We start from the raw sequence: 24,194 nt of genomic DNA, 5'->3' as shown, positions 1-24,194 counted from the left end.
CGTAAAGTACAAAGTTTGATTTTATCTTTATTTAACCGAAACATTCACCTTTTCTATTATGTTTTATGCGTTTCACAATTTTACTCAAGAGTGACTAATAGGACTTTTATTTTGCTTTGTTTTTCTCATGTATGACAGAGGTGGCTTCTGCCAGTCAAGTGGTATCAATTAAACAACCATGAAACTGTTACTGAACTTTAATACATAAAGTAATACATCCTTTCCATTCAACTTCTGGCCTTCAGCAATAGAATAATAACAAACAAATAAAAAAGTTTAGCATTTAAATGACAACTTTAAGGCCAAAGGTTCAATTAAAAATTACTTGCCATTAAAAAAAATCAATTTCAGTCAAAAATAATTCAGTCCTCCTGATGTCCAGTGGTATACTTTACTGTAGATCGAATCTTTGCCAATAGTGCACGATTACCAATCAAGTAGGCATGAAAGTCTTTGCATGACATCTGTTGAAAGTTGTACTGTGTACACAGAAGCCCCTTCAGTGACTCAACAGACAAGTGATTCCTTTCCTATGTCCACTGGCTTTGCGTCAGTGAAAAAATTCTCTCTACATTTGCATTGTGAGAAGGAATAGCACAACAAAACTGTGCAATCTTCAGTAGCTCTGAATAAAAATCTATGCTTTTGCACCTTTCAAAATATTTTGTCCACTTCTTGTGTAGTTGCAGATCACTGAAATCTCCATCGCGGTAACATCTTTCTGTGAATTTCTTCAGATTGGTGACCTGATCAAAGCACTTTGCATCATCAATTGGCACCCCCTTTTTTCCCAAGTATTTGATACATGTTTCAATGTCAGTCCAGTCAGGTGTCTCACTCAGATCCATCCACAGGAAATGGAAGAACTCCTCCATTGGTGCCAATCCATTTCTCTAGATACTCTAGGAATGAACTGTACAGACCCTGTACTGTATCACTGAAATGGGAAAACCTCTTACAAATTCCATCCTTGTGCTTTTGTGCAAGTAGTCCCTTGACTTTAAGCGTCATAAAGTTATTGGTCTTGCGTTCAAGAAGCATAGTGCACAATTGTTCAAGATGTGTACTGGGCAGTCCACACCGATTAATGACTTCTGCAATGACCTCTTTAAGTTTGCGAAAACATTCTTTCCTTCTTCATCACGCCGGATTCCCCCGAACATTGTATTGCAGTTGTCACCTGTGAACGCAATACATTTGGAAAAAATCCCTTTCTTTTCCAATGTTTCTTTGATGTGTTGCGTGATTGTGTCAGCAGACTCATTTGCCGTGTTTTTAACTTCAACTAATTTACTTTGTACGCCACCATTCTTCCAATCAAAATACTGAATAAGCAGAGGGAATATTTTCACAGCACCGTGATTGCTTCCATCACTAGAAACTCCACAATTGGGTATGTCTTCCAGTGCTTTCAGAGATATGTCAACCGAATGTGGCGCTATCACAGCGTTAATAATTGCTTGAGTCTTTGTACGGGCACTTGAGAATTCTCGGGTCTTAAAGCTGTAGAATATGAAAATGGGTTAGTTGTTGACAAGTTGTTGTCCTCATTGTAGATCTGATGAGAGGGACCGAGGAAGGCCAAGAACAACATGAAAAGGAGGATGAACATCAGCACCACAATTTAAAAACTAAAGAAACTTCTTTCAGCTACTCACAAACTGATGAGAATTCCCCTCTGGATAGAGCTGAAGAAAAAAAAAATTTTCATGTCATCTGTGTTGTAAGACTTTCTCACCAAAAGGGCGCCTAACACATCATTTGAAGATTCCCGCAATAGAGCCTTACACCTGCCCTGGACAGAGTTTTTTACAAAAAGTGGATCTTAATCTTCTCATGGAGACTGCAGGAGAGAGGCCGTACCCCTGTCCTCAGTGTGAAAAAACATACGGATATAAAAAGAACCTTAACAAACATTTATTAAGTCACATTGGTAAAAGACCCTTCACCTGCCATAAGTGTGCAAAAACCTACACAAATCAAGGGAACCTTAACCAACATTTAGCACGTCTAAACTGTGAGAGGCCCTTAACATGTCTACAGTGTGGAAAGAGTTTTTCACAAAATTATTTTCTTATTACTCACATGAAGATTCACACTGGAGAGAAACCTTTCACGTGCCCTCAGAGTGGTAAGAGTTTTGTAAACCGAGGGCTTAAGACTCGCATACAAATCCATACAGGTGAGAAGCCTTTCCCGTGCCATCTGTGTGATAAGAGTTTCACACATGTACCAAGTCTCAAACATCATCTGATGATTCACTCGAATGAAAGGCCGTTTAGCTGAGATCAGTGCGATAAAACTTTTGTTGTCCCAGCGCTTCTAAAGAAACACCAGAAGACTCATACAGTGTCAAGGAAAGTGTGCCTGGATTTTTCTGAAAGCCAGAACCCCAGAGCAGCACCATAAGAACCTTACTGAATAAAACAAGAGCTCACAAAAAGGGCTCTAATTAGTCTTGGAACACTAAGGAATTTACATCGGAGAGAAGTCGTGCCACTGTCACAACTGATGGAAAAGTTTCGAACAATCGCACAGCGTGAAGTATCACATAAATAGTGCTGTCTGCAAACGCGAACCAATATCAACTTCAGTTAATAAGATCAAGCATATGATGTAAAAGGCAGATAAATATGATAATGAAATAAGTGAGGTTTGTTCATTATAAATATTGTACAGAATTGTGGTTTCTGTATTGGGGTGGCTGTACTAACAAATTTGCATTTGTTAATCAAAACAATAAGTTCACATGTATGCAATGTTGTAGATTTAAGACAACCCTCTGAAATTCTATATAACGTTTTTTATTCATTTGTACATTCAATTGTTTAGTTCATTTAAAGAGCAAGAAACAACATAGATGGTTTACATCTTCTGCTCATGTTATTTCTAGTATGCGGTACCTTTGCATGAGGTTCTCAGTGATGCAGCTTACACAAAAAAAATATATTACTTGTGGTTAAATTGTATTTACTCTAACAACATTGCAAATATGTCATAATTTGCTAAGCATCACAGGTGATGGAACATACAGGTCACATGACAGTAAAACACGGTGGGTGAACTATGTCTGTAGTGTTTACTGCACTCACTCATACACTACAGTTTAAACTTGAGAGTAAAACGTCTTCTCATAAACATTTACATCTCTCCAAACATAGTCAACATTTAATCCATTGCTGTGTTTATTAATAGAGCTAAGTTTGTTTTAAAGGTAAAAAACTTAAATGACAACAATCACTTCAAAGATTAGACTTTGATCTCGAAGCAAAATAAATATGTAAATGTTTTATATATTTTAGCATTTAATGTAGTTAAAAATTTACTTTCTATACATACTTGACTGCAGACACTAAAATCTATTTAGTAAATAACCAGAAAATATGAGATATAAATTTAGGGACTTTTATTTTGCTTCTCGTAGCCTGTCGTGTGATGACGTCATACAGAGTGCGCCCGTTCTCGCTGTGAATAGAACGAGTTTTTCTTCGGAGTACAAGTTGAAGAACAAAGATATACTTTTCTGTTATGTCAGGTGTGTATTGTTATACAATCTGCTGTTTTTTGTGTGAATAGCAAACCACCAAGTGTGTTTTACGTACAGAGCAGTAGTTCAGAGCATGTGTTGTAGCAGACCACAGCAAACAGTTTCATGTCATTGATGATTAATTTTCTGAAGCATGGGTTCACCATTTATAATGTCTTAATGCGAGCTTATGCCCATTCATACTTCTGATCATACGTCTCTATTTTATATACATTTTTTGTATCATGTTCTTTCTTATACTTCTGTGTCTATACCCTTTTTTAAAAAAGTTAAATGTACATTGTATGCAATTTTGTTGTGTAAATGTGAAATATTTTGTTATTTCAATAAAATGAATAAAACATTTGTTTCAGAACATGTTTCCCCAGAATGAGGATGTTTACACTCATCAATAAGACTTTTTATGAAAGACATTTTTAGCTTATGTTCAAAACTGTTTATTTCTAGCAGGTTTATGTAAAAAAATATGTCTAATTTTCATTTGTAAACATGGGCTTTTCCCAAATCTACAATTATCCTATGCTAAATTAATAAATGAAAATGAACACAGGTTATTAAACACATACTGATTGTTGTTAACAAGTTTCAATATAAAAATGTTTGTATATTTTCACAGGTCTGTTCCTGTATTTTACGCTAAACAAACATCATATCAGACAATCTTCAGTAATGCTATGTCCTCCCCAATTCATCTATAAATACTGCAGACATCACGTCTGCCGTCACAACACATCGTACTTCTATACTATTCTGGCCCGCAGTTGTGGATTATGGTGTGTGATTCACAACGAGAGCTGAGGATACTGAGGAACAAAGGGGTTAGTATCTTAATCACTGCTAAAGAGAGGCAATTATCTACTACATTTGATTACATTTTAATAGACTATTAATCACATTTTGATTATATTTATGATTAAATTGAGGTTAATGTTTAATTTATGTATTTTTTAACATTTTATTTTTACTCTGAAAGGTGAAGACCACAACTAAATGATGGATGAACATATGACCCTACGTCCCTAAGAGTTTTGTCAGTAAAGGCTCTATTGCTGCCCTCAGTATGGAAACAAACGTTTAGTAAGTCACACCGCTGAATGGCCCTTCACATGCGCTCCGTGTGGTAAAAGGTTTTTACAAAAAGGATAGCGTCCCATCTAAAATGCATTCAGAGAGACACATACGAGTTCACACTGCAGAGAGACCTTTTGTGTGCCCTCAGTGTGATAAGACTTTTACACAACGAAGACATCTTATGTCTCATTTACGAACTCATACAGACGTGAGGCCTTTCTCGTGCCCTCAGTGTGAAAAATGTTTTAAACAAAAAAGAAATCTTAACTCTCATTTACAAATTCATACAGATGACAGGCCTTTCCCATGCCCTCGGTGTGAAAGGAGTTTCAGACGTGAAAGTCATCTTAGTCACCATTTAATAACTCACACGGGCCAAAAGCCTTTCTTGTGCCCTCAGTGTGATAAGAGTTACACAAAACAAGGACATCTTAAGGATCACATACGAATTCATACGGGAGAAAAGCCTTTCTCCTGCCCTCAGTGTGATAAACGTTTTTCAAAACAAGGACATCTTAAGGATCACATACGAATTCATACAGGAGAAAAGCCTTACTCATGCCATCTGTGTGAAAAGAGTTTTACACATAAGCAAAGCCTTAAGTTTCATATGGATCGTCACACAGCCTTTAATCTGCTCTCAGTATGATAAGACTAATATGCATTGAGAGATACATACGAGTTCATACCTTTCACATGCTCTCAGTGTAGTAAGTTATACTGAGCTGTGTTGGTCATGCTGAGGGGCTCCTCTGATCTAATAAGATTTCAATAGAGAAGCTTGACCACTGCCATGCATGTGGGAGAAGTTTTAGACGGGCACACAACTTGCAACAGACTAACAAAGTAAAGTGTTGTTTGCAAAGAGTGAACAAAGATCAACTTCAGCCTTTAGGTCCAAGCATGTTTGTTTTTTAATAATTTTAATGCATTTCCCTGAGTGGTGAACTTGTCATTGTTTGTTAATAAATGTTCTTTCAGGATATTTGTGTTCAAATTAAATGTATTGAAAAATGTCTTGTTTTTCACGTAATTTGTTTCAGATAACTGGTATATTTCTATTTGTCAACTAAGGAGAGATGCTTTTTCATATTAATACTTGTGTTGACATAGGCTACTGCAACTACAGTTTTATTATTCTTTATTCTATCCGTGTTTTAACAGCTTATTTTTATGGCAGTCAATATCATTTATTTTGTAAACGCTGTGCTTTGTTGTCTAAACTATAAACTATAATTTGTGTTGTCCACTTGATTTATAGATTTGAGAAACTATTAACTATTCCCCTTTTGTTGAACTTATTAGTGTTATTAGTGGCTAGCTACACTGTCTTAAAGATTTAAAGCTATCGTGATATTCATATGTTGACAGGATGTGTTAATGGATACTACTTTAATGGAGTCTGCATTTTATGTAGCTCAGTTTCGTTAATTGACAAATAATTAAATATTCTAATTGAACAAGATAAAGACATACTGATGTGCCTAGGATGCTAACATAAATAATGCATTTCCAATCAATTTTGTGAGGAAAGATGTTGCAAGATGTTATTTTCATCTTTTTTGTAAACATATAAATTAATGTGTCCACTAATATAATTTAATATTACTACAGTTAGCCTACATTTACTTATTTGGCAGACACTTTTATCCAAAGCGACTTTCGTTGCATTAACCTATACATTTGTTTAAGAATGTGCAATCCCCTGGGATCGAAACCAAAACCTTGGGGTTGTTAGCACCATTCTCTTACCCCTGAGCTACAGGAAAGCTCAATCTAAATATATTAGTTAATATTTAACTAAAATATTATTTTTTAGTTTAACAATAACGTTAACTTATCTCTGCCATTCTTATGATTGGTGATAGTTTTGTGAGACGGTAAACACAACATATAACAGAACATAAAATAAAAATATGTTCATGTTTTTTCAGTGTCACATGTGGTGTGTGTGTGTGCAAATAGTCTATGTTTCAAGTAGTTTTTCATTTATAGATTCTCTATGGTCACTAATGGACAAAATATAGGATATTAGGACCTGATTAAATAGACTTTACCAAAAGCATTCATCTTTTGCCATGTACATTTTATTTGTACATGATAGTTATTTTTTTCTCGGGAATTCACGATTTTGCACATAAGGTAAATGTAGGGACTTTTGTTTTGCTTCTTGAAGACTGGCGTGTGGTGACGTCATACAGAGTGCGCTGGTTTTCGTAGTGAATGAAACGATTTGAACAAGTTGAAGAACAACGAGATTACTTTTCAGTTATTTCAGGTGTGTATTCTTATTAAATCTGTTGTTTTTTGTGTGTGTTGCAGACCATCAAGTGTGTTTTTACAAACTACATCGCGATATAATTGATATAATCACGAAAAAAGACATGTTGAACAGAGTAACGTTAGTTCAGAGTTTGTAAATTAATCATGTGTAATGTGAGCAGTACGTGTAGATTATATGAATGTACATAACATCATGTTACCCAAAAAGAAGATGTTTACAATCACCCATCAGACTTTTTATGGAACACTGGTTTACTTTCTTGCTGTTTTATGTGATCCTAAATGTAAACATGGGCTTTTCTTAAATATAACAGCATTATTTAACTATTTGACAAATGTTAAATGCTCTCATATTTTTAAGTCGTTTTGGATAAAATCATCTTTTTTATGTATAAATGTACACATGTTATTTAACACATTTAGTATAATGATTGTTAACAAGTTTCAATATAAAAACGTGTGTATATTTTTACAGGTGTTCCTGTAGTACTTTACGCTAAACAGACTTCATATCAAACTACCTTCAGTGAAGCCATTTCGTCTCCAATTCATCTATAAATGCTGCAGACATCACATTCCACTACTCGACTATTCTCATCCAGTGGTGTAATGATGGAGTGTGTTTAAAGAGGAGAGTGATGCAGAATCACGCACAATGGCCCTCATTCATCAAAGGAGCGTAGGAACCAGCGTACATCATAGCGAAAAAATCTGCTTACGACTACACTCAGGTGTCATTCGTTAAACTTTTGTGTGCGTCTAATTCCGTCGGACGAATGAACGGGTGTTGATAAGTGCTGCCCCCAGGCTTTACGACATGGAGAGGCGAAACCTGACAAAGAAACGGAATTTTTCCGAACTGGAGATTGAGACGCTAACGACACAAGTTGGAAACCACAGCCTTGTACTATTCGGGAGTTTAAAGAGTGGTATCAAAGGAGGTCACAAGAAAGCAATTTGGAAGAAAATCACTGATGTGGTAAACAGTGTTGGCATAGAGAGCCGAACACCAGCTGAGGTTTGAATTTTGATTGTTACTCATAAAAGACATGAGCCACGACATTGTTTCATTGCATTAAACAGCGATACAAAATTGGTTTAGAGTAACCCAAAAATTCTTTCATTTAGGTAAAGAAAAAATGGTCAGACTTGAAGCTCGCTACCAAAAAGCGTGTTGCAGTCCTGAAGCGCAGTACGGAGACTGGAGGAGGCCAGCCAGACTCCAGCCTTGTTCTGATGCCGATCGAAGAACGCATAGCTGCGATCATCGGCTTGGCTTCTGTCTCTGGGATAAGTGGCGGAAGAGACACAGACGCATCAGTTTCCGAGCAGGATGAAGGTAAAAATACAAAAAACACCTTGTAGATTGTGTGGCTGAATATTAGTAAAGACATGGATGCATTGTTTTTTTTGATTGGCCAGAACAAAGCACCAGTGCTGTTCAACCCCCATGTGCAACGGAGGCGGCCCCACAAAGACAGGCAAATGGTGACTCGCAGCGTGTGACATCCATTCCACAAACTGGCACAACACCGATACCATGGGTTGTGATTGCGGAGGTCCTACAAAAGCAGACCGAAATGTGTCAGTTGATGTCAGAAATGAATAGTTCACTCTTTGCAATTAATGACACGCTGAAGGAAATAAATGAAAACATAAAACGTGCCTCACAGACATAATAAACCCTTCTATTAGCCACCTGTATTGTTTAAAATCTATATTTACGAACTAGAAGCGTGAAGTGACTACTTTTTATGGCCCTCATCTGGGGCTGTGCTGAGGTACGATCATTTGATACATTTTCAAACTTTAGTTAGTGTGTTTATGCTGTTAGAGCATAAACAGTAGCTGCAAAATGATTAAGCTCAAAGTTTAATGTCAAACGAGATATTTTAACAGAATTCCATTTTTCAGGTCTACAGAGAACGACTGGAATCGGACCAAAGTCCTTTACTTCCCGGTGCACATGATGTTACTATGCTTAGTTTTTGGAAAACCTCCGCCCAAAGGAATACGGCAAAAAAAGGCGAGGCCTTCTTTAGAGAAGAGTAAGAGCCGCTGGAGTAGGGTTTGGTTATCAGAGTTTGTAAACATTTGACCGGGCTGCACGCTTTATTACTTTCTTCACAGTCCTACTGCTGGTAATAAGAATTCAGCTACACACATTCAAGATAACTAACAGTCAATAACAGCTTCCATGACTTTAACATTGGCTGTGAAAACTGTTCTGTGTAATACACTGATATTGTGTAAGTGCGCAATGCCTCTAAAACACTTCTATGAAACGTCCTTTGAAGTCCTGCTTGCAAATGTCTCCTGTTAGATCTGCTTGTTTTATTATTGAACTTAGGTCCAATATGAAAAGGAAAAATGAACACTTCTGATATTAGTGTTAATTAACATAACCGGTCTAACCCAATCGGTCCGTTGTCATTTCCCTCACCATAGTAGGAAAACAATTGCAATCTCTAACAAAGATTGACATATGCACATGCACTAGCTGACCTCCGTTACACTTGATCGATCCGCATGTTTTAACTGCTGAAGTCAAGTTGAGGCCATTGTTACTGCTTATTGCTGTAAGCCAAAGCTTATAAATACACTTCACTGAGAGGGGGGCCGACCAATCACAACTGCCTGAGAAGCGGAAGCTCTCTGATATGGTGTGGGTGGAACATCTTCAGACACATGCTCTAAGAGGGGAACCAATCACGACCGACCTCGTCAGTTTTATTAATCGGAGCGTTTCGGAAGGAGGGACTTTATGTAAACCAGAAAAATTCCATTCGTTTTGTGACAAGAGGGACAGCGGTGAACCCTAGACTTGAAATATGTGAAATATAAAGTGTTTTTTGAAACTGGAAAAATAAACATCCTCCGTTAAAGGCGCAGTTTTTATTTACAGTGGCCACTAGCGTTGTATTATAGATTTACAACGAATCGCAGGGGAGAGGATGACGAAACACGCATTGTAGAGTCGTTAGTCTGTTTAGGGCTGCTGTAGAAAACATGGCGGCGTGTAGGCCCGCTCTGTATGTATATATAAACAGCTTATTCTAAGGTGTTAGAAACATAACAGTTCATATGTAAGCTCTTTATTCACCTCTGAAGTATTAGTTTTGTACATTATATTGCATTTCTTTTACATTGTTAATGTACACCGGTCTGTTACTGCTGGGACATTTACACGCCTCCAAACATGATTGGTTGCTATACCTGTCAGTCACATGGCCTCTTGGGCGGGCCTTGGCCAAAGAAAGTGGCGATAAATTCCAGGGCCCAGTTGTATAAAGCACCTTAAGTGTAATTTTCCCTTAAGTATGCCCTTAAAAAACACCTATTTCTGAGCATGAAAAATACTGTATCTAGTATTGCATTAGTATAATTTAAAATGAATGCATTACATTTAACTGAAAGTTTATTTTTATTTGAAGAATTACGTTTCATTATCCCTGCCGTTCTTACGATTGGTGAAATAAATATATTTGTATGTTTATTCAGTGTCGCATTCGGTGCGTGACTACAAATAGTCGGTTTGTTTTTCCAGAGTGATTTTCGTTCTGCTGTAAATCGTGGGTAAGAACCTTTTTACATATAGACTTCTTATTGCCACTGATTGACAAATATAGAATATTTGGGCATGAATATGTTTATTTTACCCAAAACATTTACCGTTTGCATATACATTTTATTTGTATGTGGTAGTTTATTTTTTCAATAGGGATTTCACGATTTTGTATGCAGGGTAACTTTAGGGACTTTTAATTTGCTTCTCCGCGGCTGTCGAGTGGTGACGTCATAAAGAGTGCGCTGGTTCTCGCCTGCTGTGGATGAAACGATTTTTTTCTCCGAGTACAAGTTGAAGAACAACGTGATTACTTTCCAGTTATTTCAGGTGTTTATTCATATTAATGAATTAGTATGTTAGTAGCAGAACACCAAGTGTGTTTTTACATACTACAAACTGCAACGTGATATATATTTTTAAATAATCATGAAAAAAGACATGATAAACAGTAACGTTATTTTAGAATATGTGTTGCTGACCACAGAAAACAGTAAAAATGACATTGTGATTGATGTCTTTGTTTAAAGTTTATATTATTTATATGTTACATATCACCTTGTAAATGTGTATATTTTATGTTAAATAAAATATAATAAATTATCTTGACATTGCTCTGAAGTAAGCAGTACGTGCAGATTATAGAATGTTTTCCCAAAACGAAGGTGTCTACACTCACCAAAGACCTTTTATGGAAGACAGTTTGAATTTATGATCTTCTTGCGGTTTTATGTTAAAAACATCTGTGTCTGATTGTTAACAGGTGTTAATATAAAAATGTTTTTATATTTTCACAGGTCCTGTAGTCCTTTACACCAAACAAACATCATATCACACAATCTTCAGTGATGCTATGTCCTCCCCAATTCATCTATAAATACTGCAGACATCACTTCTTCCGTCACAACACATTTTACTTCTCTACTATTTGTCCCGCTGTTGTGGAGGATGGAGTTTAAAGAGTAGAGTGATGAGAGCTGAGGATACTAAGGAACAAAGAGGTTAGTATCTTAATCACTGCTGAAGAGTGACAATTATCTACTACATTTGATGGTATTAAAAATTACAATTTGATTTTTAATAGACTAAAAATAACATTTTGATATTAAATTGAGGTTTAATGTTACATTTTACATCATGTTTTTTTAAACATATTACTTTGTTTATTTTAGAACGAGAAAGGTGAAGACTACAACTAAATGCAAGATGAACATAAGGCCCTACATCTACTCTTCAGCGTGAAAAGTAAAATAAATCTTAGCGCTCTATAGCTGCCTTCAGTGTGGAAACACTCACAGGAACATTTATTCAGTCACACTGCTGAGAGGCCCTTCACATGCCCTCTGTGTGGTAAACGTTTTTTACAAAAAGGATAGCGTCCCATCTAAAATGCATTCAGAGAGACGCATACGAGTTCACACTGGAGAGAGACCTTTTGCGTGCCCTCAGTGTGATAAGACTTTTACACAACGAGGACATTTTAACTATCACATACGGATTCATACAGGTGAGAAGCCTTTCTCATGCCCTCAGTGTGAAAAATGTTTTGCACAAAAAAGAAATCTTAGGGATCATATACGAATTCATACAGGTGAGAGGCCTTTCCCATGCCCTCGGTGTGGAAAGAGTTTCAAACGTGAAAGTAATCTTAGGGATCACATACGAATTCATACAGGAGAAAAGCCTTTCTCGTGCCACCTGTGTGAAAGGAGTTTTACACATAAGCAAAGCCTTAGTTATCATACGAGTCATCATCACACAAGTGAAGGGCCTTAAACCTGCCCAAGTTTCAGACAAACACACAACTCACAACAGACTCACAAAGAAAAGTGCTGAACAAAGACCGACTTCAGCCTTTAGGTCCAAGCATGTGTTTTTTAATAACTCCAAATAATATTGATTGGTGAAGTTTGCATTTTATTTGTTAATGAATGTTCGTTCAGGATGTTTGCATATAAATGTATTGAAAAGTGTCATGTTTGTACCTTTTGTTTTTAGATCTTTCATTTTTGTTTACAGGTTATTATTAGCTTTTCAGATTAATAGGATACATGTGTGTTCCAGAATTTAAAATACTTATAGAATTCTTTATTCTATCTTTGTTTTAAGTAGCTTTAAGTAGTTTTTTATGTCAGTTTATATCATTCATTTACATTTTTGTAAATGTTTTAATAAATAATGCTAGTTGTTTTAACTATATATTTTTATTTGTGTTGTCCACTTGATTGATAGATTTGAGGTATTAGTAATGAGTCCCCTTTTGTTTCATTTATAAGTGTTATTAGTGGCTACTTTGTCTGAAAGGTTTCAAGATATCATAGTATTCATATGTTGGCAGCATTTGATTCTGAATACTACCTTAATGGTGTATGCTTTTTATGTAGTTTAATTTTATTAATTGATAAATAAGTTGTTGTAAAGAAAAAGATTGAGACATATGTGGCACTCATGTAAAATAAATTAATTTTGTCGCAAATGGAAGATTTAGCAAGGGATCATTTTAATTGTATTTGTGAAGATAAAATACTGTATCCACTAATATAATTTTAAATGATTAGTTACATTAAACTAAACGTTTTTTAATTTTACCTATAAGGCCTACATTTAACTAATCTCTGCAGAAATTATGATTGGTGATAGTTTGGTAAGACGTTAAATAACTAAGAATATAAAATAAATAAATGTTTTCTTTTTATTCGATGTCGCATGTGATGTGTGTGCAGCTTGTTATTTCTGAATATTTTCGGAAAGAACTTTTATTTTGCTTCTCGTCGCTTGGTTTGTTATGATGACGTCATACATAGTGCGCTGTGTCGAGGGAAGTTTTAGCAATGAATGAAAGATTTTTTCCATCTGAATACGAGTTGAACAACTAAGCGATTACTTTTCAGTTCTTTCAGGTGTGTATTTTATTAAATATTTCGCGATCGGAAACGTACATGTTCCTCTATCAATAAAGTTCATGTGAGTTTTATGAGTTGAAGACCACCGACTGTGTTCGTATTAATTTGTTGCCATGTGATCTTGATAAAATTCAACTATGATAAAAATATGATGAACCAAAGTGTTAAGGGCATATGTTGCACACCAGAACAAACAGTAATCATGTCATTTCTCCGAAGTAAGCAGCACATTCATTCAGATTATATGTAACGTTACTTATAGAGTATATATGTCCCAAATGAAGATATGTTTACATTGTGTACACTTGCTTTAGTTATCGGACATTTTTATCCCATTATTGTTTAACTCGTTGACAAATGTTAAATGCTCTCTCATTTGTAAGAAACTTTGGATGAAAGCGTCTGCTAAATAAATAAATGTACACTTTCACATCTAGTGCACATATTGCAAAATAAAAATCTTTTTATATTTTTACAGGTCTGTTCCTGTAGTCCTTTACGTGAAACAAACATCATATCACATAATTATTATGGAAGTTATTTCCACTTCAATTTATCTATAAATGCTACCGCCACAGCACATTCTACTATTCCAACCTGTGTTGTAATGATGGAGTGTGTTAAAGAGGAGAGTGATGAAGAATCATACACAATGACAGATGAAGATACTGAGGAAGAGAGAGGTTAGTGTCCACTTTTAATGTCTGCTAAAGAGCATAAAGTTTTAGGCACATTTTGGTGGCACTGGTGTAAAATCATTAGCTGTATAGAGCATTATTATAAGAATTGATTTAAACTAGAAAGGGAATCATACTACATTGGATGATATTACAAAATGTCAATTTAATTTGAATAGACTAATAATTAAATTTGATAATAAATTGAAGTTTATTGTTTCATTTCAACAGTTCGTTTGACATAATTCTTTTTTCCCTTTACAACTGGTAGGAGTGAAAGAAGACCACAATGAAATGGAGGAGGAACATAAATATCACAATTTCAGAACTGAAGCATATTTTTCAATCTCTCAAACTGATGAGAATTCTCCTCAAAAAAGAGCGAAAGCCCTCCAAAAATTTCCATGCCATATTTGTGGCAAGACTTTTACGAGAAAGACAAATCTCAAAAATCACATAGGGGTCCACACTGATGAAAGACCCTTCACATGCCCTCAGTGCGAGAAGACTTTTGTCAGTAAAATGTATCTTAACGCTCACGTAAAGCATCACAGTAGTGAAAGGCCCTATAGCTGTCCTCATTGTGGAAAGACTTACAAAGGCAAAGGGCACCTTAAGACACATTTAATTTCTCATTCTGGTAAGAGGCTCTTCAGATGCCCTCAGTGTAATATGAAATTTTCACAAAGATCAGCTCTTGATATCCACAAAAAGACTCACGCAACAGAGCGGCCATACACCTGCCCACAGTGTGAAAAGAGTTTTACATGTAAGCAAAGCTTTAGTTTTCATATATTAAGTCATGCTGGTGATGGGCCCTATACCTGCTCTCAATGTGATAAGAGCTTCCCATCTAAAATGCATTTAAGGAGTCACATGCGTGTTCACACTGGAGAGAAAGCTTTCGAGTGCCCTCACTGTGAGAAGAGTTTTAAACAACGAGTTCATCTTAAGTCTCACATACAAATTCATACAGGCGAGAGGCCCTTCTCGTGCCCTCACTGTGGAAAGAGGTTCAGACGTAAAGGTGATCTTGGGTCTCATTTGATAACTCACACCGGCCAAAAGCCTTTCTCATGTCCTCAGTGTGAAAAGAGTTTCACATACAAACAAAGCCTTAATATTCATGTAAAAAGTCACAATAGTGTTGGGCATTACACCTGCCCTCAATGTGGAAAAACGTACACATGTAAATGGAATCTCAAGGAACATATAATAGCTCACACTGGCCAAAAGCCGTTCTCATGCCCTCAATGTGAAAAGAGTTTCAAACGTAAGGCAGGCCTTAATATTCACATAAGAAGTCACACTAGTGTTGGGCGTTACACCTGCCCTCACTGTAATAAGAGTTTCACATCTCAAATAAATTTAGATTGTCATATGCGAGATCACACTCGAGAGAGACCTTTTGCATGCCCTCACTGTGATAAGAGATTTAAACAACAAGGACATCTTAAACATCACATACGGATTCATACAGGTGAGAAGCCTTTCCCATGTCCTCAGTGTGGAAAGAGTTTTAGACGTCAAAGTCATCTTAGGGAACATATAATGACTCACACTGGCCAAAAGCCTTTCTCGTGCCCTCAGTGTGGAAAGAGTTTCACACGTAAGCGAAACCTTAATATTCACGAGAGTCGTCACACTAGTGATGAATTAACAGTTTCCCATTGAAATGACATCGAGAGAGTCACATACGAGTTCACACTGGAGTGAACCCATTCAAGTGCCCTCGGTGTGATAAGAGTTTTACCCAACAAGGATACAGGAGAGAGGTCTTCGCCACTGCCATACCTGTAGGAGTTTCAGACAAACACACAACTGATTCACAAATCTTTTTTTTTCAGGACATTTACATGAAGATTACTAGATTGAAAAATGTAAAGTTATGTTATATCGTTTTTATTTTTTATGGTATATTTCTTTTTGGAGTAGATATTCTTGCGCGTGCAATACTACCAATACTTGTGCTGACATACTGCTACTAGAGTTTTGTTATGGCTTATCCGATGAGGATTTGTTTTTTGTAGCTCATTATTGTGGCAGTTTATATCATTCATTTTAATTTTTGTAAATGTTTTAATAAAGCTGTGATTTGTTGGGTGAACGATTAACTATCATTTCTGTTGTCCGTGTGAACTTTTGTTGAACTAATTAGTCTGATTAGTTTGTTTTTAAAAACAATGAAATGCAACTGCATTATATAATCATTTATAAATAAACTGCCTGTAAGTGTCTAATAAATACATACTAGCTTTATTGTCTTCGCCAGTGTGGGATACTTACGATTGAATGTGTTTATTTTGCCAAAACATTTACCATTTGTATTTGGCACTTAAAAATGTTTTATAGATTTCCCGATCTTATTCTTTGAATAAGATGATTTTTATTTTGCTATTTCTTTGCCACTCTTTTGTGTTGCTTTTAGTTGAGATCTTGTCACCACTGCCAGCTTAATGACACCATAAAGACTGTTGTGCCAGTCTTGCATGCAGGTAAAATAAGTTTAGGGATGCTTTGTTTAAATTTGACTGGACCACTACCAGAAACAGAACGCAGCAACAAGTTTGTCCTTACCATGACTGACAGCAGCTGAGGTGTCTGCTAGAGGAAACTTCTCAATGAAACGGTTAGTATTAAAAGCTAAAGAAGGTTTTGTGAACTTTTTAAATGCAAACTTGTACACAAAATGGCGAAATGGTGTTCTGTGTTGTATCTTTTGATGTATATGCTTTCTTCTTCTTTACTAGTTTACAAAGCTTCATTGCCAAAGAAAAACCACGTGTTTCATGACCGAGATCAGTGCCTTGTCAGACTACTCCGGGATACAAGTCCTCTCGGAAAAGGTGTATGTGAGCACACTGACCAGCTCCGTATAGAAGAGGAACTTTATTTTTACACAATTCGTAGCTGTGGGGAGCTTCAAATGCATAAATGCAAACACATCACGTCATCCTTCAGGAATGAAAACCTGTTTCTGATGTCTCAGGCAGGTCAGCCGGGTGAAAGTGGCAATCCAATTTTCAGCTCCAAAACCATCAAATGTGTTGGAATGTATAGAGGGCTCACACACTCTTATGGGAGTGCATCAAAAATAGATGGCTGATGGGTGATTAAATACACAACGTCAGTTAAAGCAGACGCTTCGTCTGTGAGCAGATTCATCAGTTTTATATGTAGGCTCGTGTCATCAGTCGGGTTTATGTGTGGTGTTCCAAAAGCCAGTTCCAATATTGCGGAACGTCTGATCAAGTGAAAAGTCTCCCTAATATTACCTTAAATGACTGGGCACTTCACAGGGCTATTCGGAGGGTACAACAAATGGACACCTCACGGGATGACGCAGAAGGGCACTTCAAGAAACAGTTGTTAGGTTTTTGTTTGTTCTTTTGACGTAAACCCACCGAAGCCATTTCTGCTTCCATTTGTATGAGGTGGTGTTGGTGGTGGCTTGTCAAAAAATTATACAAAAATAAAAATTAATAAAAGACACTTCTTCTTTGCATGGTTTGTTTTATTTTTTCATATTTTACTCTATTTCAATGATTGTCTGGCTGAGTGGAATGACGTCATCAGAAGAGAAAGAGCGGAAGTGAGCAATCGGCAGCAACCTGTAAAGGGTTGAGACAGAGAAAACAAAAAACAAACTGAACAAATAACACAAATAACACAAGACGCGACACCCCACAAGAACAAAAACCTGTTTGTTTGAAATGAAACAGATGCTATTAAATACCAAAATGACTGGCACCCAGATTCTGAACAGGCATCGGCAAGAATACACCTTTTCATAAACTGAAGTCTTAATGTCTCACTTAAAGCACCAGCTTGACAATGGGAATGTGGTACTGCTCTGCCAGTGAAAACAGATCCTCCTTCCTGCATTTATCAAATTGTTCAAAGGGTTAAAGAGTTCTCAATAACATTTTGGCAGTAAAACGCTGCCATGTTTGTTTTACGAACGGATTAATCACCCATACTGAATCGCACCGCAAAAAACTAACCCTGCCACACCACAACGATATGTTAGCTCAGAGGTTTTCAAACTGATGTACGGGAACCACCAGGAGACTTCCAGAAGGTTCTGAGCGGTGCACCAAAAATGTATAAAAGAATAAAATAAATGTTCAAATTCGTTTTCTCTCTTTGTTCTAGTTTTTCCTCACAACTTTACGCACTCACAGGGACTTGTTAGGCAGTGTTCTTTGAAAAGCTGCTATGAAACATATATAGTAAACATGATTCTTTTGTACCTAAAAAATCTATAAATCTACGGATATGTATATTATGTTTTATGTTTATTTTAGTTTGCTTGGCATCATAAAACACCTGCACTGGCCAAACACCACAATTCACTGACACAAACAAGAAGAAAGACGAAGGAAAAACACAGCAGAACAAACAACACCGGACGTAACACCTTCACAGATATTTCAGTGCAATGAGCTCTTTTTTTTAGAAACGGCCATCCCTCATTGTTTGGCTGGAACATTTGAAAAGCATACTGACATCGCAGATACATATAAACTTAAATCAACAGGAATACTCCACATTGAGAATGTAGACTACCACATGACACGCTCCTCCATTACAGCGTTTGTGATTTAACCCTGTAATTTAATGTTAACCTGACAGATTACGTGCACTCGCGGAAACTTCGGAAAAAGCAACTCTAGTACACTTAACACCAAAACAGAAACATGCTGCAAATAGTCCATGAAAGTTCTCTTTTCTTTCCTGCTCATCCTTTGTTAGAACATTTAGTCCCAGTGTATTTCTCCTTATAGAAATCCAGTTGAAGCCGAACGGCTCTTCGAAAGTGCCGTGAAAACACCAACAGCAAGAGTGCCGTTTTAGGAGGCCGCACCCTCTGCTTGACACACTTGTTCTTCTTCTTCTGAAGGAGGAGTATCATGACAGTAGTTCAGTTTGAAACGCTTGCCAGCATTTAGCATTTATGCTTTCAGCTCCAAGCTAGAAAACCCAAAGAAGGACGTTCTTACATTGTCTAACAAAGATTCCCGTCAGCTCAGTGCAAAGTAGGCAAGGCGTTGCGCGCCCCAACTCGCCATGACCTCAAAACAGCAGAGCAAGAACTACAAAGTAAAGAGAAGAATATTTGGGCCTTCAGAAAAGCACATTGACAAGGTCACGAGGGTGATCGCAACAAATGAATGGTCAAAATAAAGAATTCAACCAAACAATCTTCACACTCACTACACAACATTGTGTCAAAATGTCATGGTTAATATCGAGAACATCTGCTGTAATGTATTATGTGCATGAAAATGCGAATCATTCTCAACGCCATTCTCCATTTTTATGACGAGAGTTCCCCATTGAAGCACTGTGCCACCAAAATTAAACTGTTGTATGTTGATCAGTGATTCAATAAGGGAACTTTGCGACCTCTATCGGACACTGGTGGCATAGCCTCAACACAGGGACATCTGCTAATTCTAAATTACCTCCTAATGTTTGTATATTAAACCGATGTTCCATCTATTGAGGAGAGAAGAATACAGACATCCTAGACAACAAACTTAAAAATCTACAAGAGGTAAAATCATTTCTTTCTTCACATACATAGATATATATATTCTACATATTTTCATTTGTTTTATTACGGATATAATTTTTACGGGTTTATTTTTCCTATTTGTAACGAGACTAGGTGATTGACAGTTGCATTAGCCTATCAGCAAGTAGTATCTTCTATTTAAAGCCTGATTGGTTGTTACCTGGGATCCGTCACGTCCGATTTCCCCGTTTGTTTGCTCGTGTTTGTATTTGAATGGTTGATTACTTTGGGAATTGGTGGTATTCATAACCTGAATTCGTTGTATGTTAAACATCGTGCAGTAGGGTGATGGTGCTCTTCTTTTGTACTGCTTAGTGGATTTGATGACTGTTCGCCTCTCCGGTATGTTTATTGTTAAGAGCTCGTTCTATAGAGCTGGTATGGGTGTGTGAGCTTAACATTTATTTTTGCTTATTAAATAGGCATGATTCCCTGTATCCCATTGAGTTATCGGTGGGTATGACTGTGACCAATCCGTGTCTATTAAACGTGCTATCTGGCTTAGTGATTAGCACGTTCGCCTCACACCTCCAGGGTTGGGGGTTCGATTCCCGCTTCCGACTTGTGTGTGTGGAGTTTGCATGTTCTCCCCGTGCCTCGGGGGTTTCCTCCGGGTACCCTGGTTTCCTCCCCTGGTCCAAAGACATGCATGGTAGGTTGATTGGCATCTCTGGAAAAATTGTCCGTAGGTTGTGAGTGAGTGAGTGAGTGAATGAGTGAATGAGTGAGTGTGTGTGCCCTGTGATGGGTTGGCACTCCATCCAGGGTGTATCCTGCCTTGATGCCCGATGACTCCTGAGATAGGCGCAGGCTCCCCGTGACCCGAGGTAGTTTGGATAAGCGGTAGAAAATGGAATGGAATACTAACTTTTGGTTTTGTGAGACTTTAAACAATCGAGAATATAAAATAAATATATGTTAGAAATATAAAATAAAAAATACATACATTTATTCAGTGTTGCATGAGCTGTGTGTGTGTGTGACCTATTATTCAAAAGTTTTTTAGGTTATAGCAATTGATTTACTCTGCTGTAAATCATGACTACGAAGCTTTTCATATCCATCTTGTCATTGATTGACAGAAATAGAATATTCGGGCAATAATATGTTTATTTTACAAAACAATTTATATTTGTAGATGATAATTTATTATTTATCTTTTATTATTTATCTAGGCATTTCGGACAAAGTAAATGCAGGGACTTATATTTTGCTTCTTGTAGCTTGTGTTGTGATAACTAATTGCGTCATACAGAGTGCGCTTTGTCGAGGGAAGTTTAAGCACTAGTTAAAAGTTTTTTGAATCGCTAAGTACAAGTTTAGGAACAAAGTGATTACTTTTCAGTTCTTTCAGGTGTGTGTATTTTATTATATCTTATTTTCAAAAAAAATCCTGTTCTCCATACGGTTATTGAGTTTTATCAGTAGCAATCCACCAAGTGTGTTCGTGTTAAGGTTACGTAAGGTTTAATAACTCACATGTCCCTCTGGCAAGAGGCTCTTCACATGCTCTCAGTGTGTGAAGAGATCTTTTCACATAGATCACTTAAAGGTACAATGTGTAGGATTTTGAAGGATTTATTCACCTAAATGTAATATATAATACAAAACTATGTTGTGAGTGGTGAAGAAATACCTTACAAAATGAAACGAAATGTTTATATTACCTTACAATGAGCCATTTTATGTATATACACCGCGGGCACACCCTTACATGTAATTTATTAATGTGCACAGCCATGTTTCTATAGTAGCTCTACACGGACAAACTGAGCGCGTTTCGTAAAACGAAGGATGCGCGAGAATATGTTCTTCTTCTTCGGCTGTTTTTTGGGGCAGCTTCAAAGCGACTACATAGAAGGAATAGCAGAAGAAGAGGAAGAACAATAACAGCATTTACTTGTCGTGTTTTTTAGTAGAAATATAAACGGTTCTTTGTTGCAGTAAGAAGCAAAATTTGCGCTAATGGCGGACCACACATACTCCGCACAAGAGCCGTTAGAGCGTCAATCTGTTCGTTCAAAAAAGAGAAAATACGACGCAGCAAGGCGAAGTCGAGACAAAAAACGGCAGAAAACCCGAATAAACATCGGCATGGCTTTTCCCAAATGGAGGGCACTGAAGCAGGAAAAGGGTTTGCTAAGCGACGCCGAAGTTGCAAGCTTTCTGCTGGACCGGTAAGTTTGTCTAATTTCCGCTATATAAGTGAAGTGTTTGTTTGATAGCTTTAGCTAATAGATGAGCATGAGCATCAAGTGAGTTTTTCTTGTTTTTAGCACTTTGTTATTGTACTATAATTCCTTTTTGCATGGCCGTGTGCAAATCAAGTTAGAAATCATTTTTACAATCATAATTAGCATAAATCGGGTGTAAATTATATTATAATATTGCTTAGCTTCTGTGCATACAAATGTGTAATTTAATAATTGATAGGATAAAATCCAAACTTCCACGTTGCATAGTTTATCAGTAATACAGTGTCAACGAAGATTTGAGAAGATACAATTGATCAATTGGGGTGATGCCTTACTTTAGCATTAGCAAGCGGTTTAAATAGGCTGTATGTTACGAACCAAGTTACCGTGCCAAAAAATGCTATGCAAAATAAGCGAATACATCACTGACACAATGTTATACAAGTAACAATAATTTTCACTATAACGATTAGAGTAAATAATGAATTAAGTCAATTTAATTAATTTGTTTTTCTTTGTAAATAAACCTCGTCACTTGATTTGCAAAGGTTACTCTCTGCTGTCTCAGACGACGACATCTCTGTCCTGTGTCCGTAACTTCAGTGTGTTGTTCGCCTGTGAGATGTAGATTGCAATTATCAACACCACCGATAGTGGCCGCTATCATTTATTGAACCCTTTTGTCCTGTGACGGCAACCGTAGCTACTCTAATAGAAGGGAGAGGATGGTGGCGGAGCTTTAGGTTGCAATTTCCAACTACGCCAATAGTGGTCTCTGTTACTTACACAGTTCACCTTTAACAGTCACATTTAGTCTCACCCTATAGAGCGGCCATACACCTGAAGTGATAAGAACTTCCCTTCTAAAATGCATTTATAGAGTCACATGCGTGTTAAGACATAAGCGAAACCATAAAGGAGTAGTTCCCTTTTAAAGTAAATGTTCATGATAATTTACTCACCCCCATGTCATCCAAGATGTTCATGTATTTGTTTCTTTGGTCGAAAAGGTCCACCTTTTTTCATATAGTGGACTTCAATGGACTCCAAATGGTTGGTCAAAAAAAGGTCAAAATGACAAAAGGTCAAGATTTTTCTAAACTCACCTGTGTGATTTTTCTGTGATGTTTATCTCATGATAAAAAAGCTGATGTTAAATTGGGATTTACCTTTTTGTTTTTTTGATTTTGCCGTGTTTATTTCAGACCGGTTGGAAGTAAAAGAAGAAGAAAACGAAATGGATGATGAACCTCAGTACTACAATTTCAATACCAAAGAAAAAAAATTCAGGTCCTCACTAACTGAGGAGAATTCTTCTCAAGGAAGAGCAGAAAACAGAAATTCTTTGTCATTTTTGTGGTAAGACTCTCTCTCAGAAAGTGCCTGACAAATCACATAAGGCTTCACACAGGCAAGAAGCCCTTCACGTGCACTCAGTGTGGAAAGAGTTCCATTCCATTCCATTTTCTACCGCTTATCCGAACTACCTCGGGTCACGGGGAGCCTGCGCCTATCTCAGGAGTCATCGGGCATCAAGGCAGGATACACCCTGGATGGAGTGGTGGAAGGAGTTTTGTTTATTAAAAGCACTCTTAGTGTTCACATAAAGACTCACGCTGTTGGAAGGCCTTACACGTGTTCTCATTGTGGGAAGAGTTTCATATTAAAAAAACATCTAAAGAGTCACATGCGTGTTCACATGGTAGAAAAACCATTCATGTGCCCTCAATGTGGTAAGAGTACCGCAACGAGCAAGTCTTGAGAATCACATATGAATACATACAGGTGAAAGGCCTTTCTCATGCCTTCTGTGTGATAAGAATATCACACACGTACAAAGTCACGTACAACATCTGAAGTTTCACACAAAAGAAAGGCTGTTTAGCTGTGATCAGTGCAGGAAAACGTTTGCTTTGGAAGCAACGCTGAAGGTACATCAAAAGACTCATACGGCTGAGAAGCTGTATTCCTGTTCTACTTGTCGAAAGAGGTGTCTTTTACTTCACAATTAAAAAACTCATATGAAGATACATATCGCTATAAGGGCAACGTGTGCTCAGTGTGTGGAAAATCCTTTCTGAAAGCCAGAGAAATGGATTGGCACAAAAAGGTCCATACTGGAGAAAACCCATAAACGTGGTCACGTTGTGGAAAAGGTTTTATTGGGTTCGGGAAACACAAGCCATTTCATGCTGGAGAGAGGCCGCACCACTGCCATGCGTGTGGGAGAAGTTTCAGACAGCCTGCAGGATCACACAAGAGTACAGACAGGTGCATAAACAAACCTCAGAAACAAAGTACTGCCTTAATCTGCTATAATCCACAGAAACATAGGGGATTTAATTCATACAACAGGTCTGACGCCATTCTGT

At 37.1% G+C, this 24,194-nt stretch overlaps 1 protein-coding gene and 1 long non-coding RNA gene across 2 annotated transcripts; both read left to right on the top strand.

Annotated features, from left to right (window-relative positions):
• The first annotated feature begins 3,436 nt into the window (after positions 1–3,436).
• Positions 3,437–16,138, top strand: LOC130430323 (gastrula zinc finger protein XlCGF57.1-like). Its single transcript, XM_056759384.1, has 9 exons — positions 3,437–3,535; positions 4,164–4,365; positions 4,521–5,261; positions 6,941–6,948; positions 7,709–7,919; positions 8,030–8,240; positions 11,728–13,366; positions 13,848–14,052; positions 14,318–16,138. Exons 3-7 carry the CDS (start codon positions 4,707–4,709, stop codon positions 12,240–12,242), a joined length of 1,500 nt encoding a protein of 499 aa, XP_056615362.1. The 5' UTR covers positions 3,437–3,535; positions 4,164–4,365; positions 4,521–4,706; the 3' UTR covers positions 12,243–13,366; positions 13,848–14,052; positions 14,318–16,138.
• On the top strand, positions 6,806–7,921 carry LOC130426098 (uncharacterized). The gene is made up of 2 exons (XR_008907149.1): positions 6,806–6,896; positions 7,377–7,921. It is a non-coding gene; the product is annotated as an uncharacterized LOC130426098 (long non-coding RNA).
• Positions 16,139–24,194: the final 8,056 nt, after the last annotated feature.

The sequence above is a fragment of the Triplophysa dalaica genome, chromosome 1 (assembly GCF_015846415.1).
Source record: "Triplophysa dalaica isolate WHDGS20190420 chromosome 1, ASM1584641v1, whole genome shotgun sequence".
NCBI classification, from domain to species: Eukaryota; Metazoa; Chordata; class Actinopteri; order Cypriniformes; family Nemacheilidae; genus Triplophysa; species Triplophysa dalaica.
The sequence above is the reverse complement of the archived record's forward strand: the minus strand, read 5'-3'. Positions and strand labels throughout refer to the sequence as shown.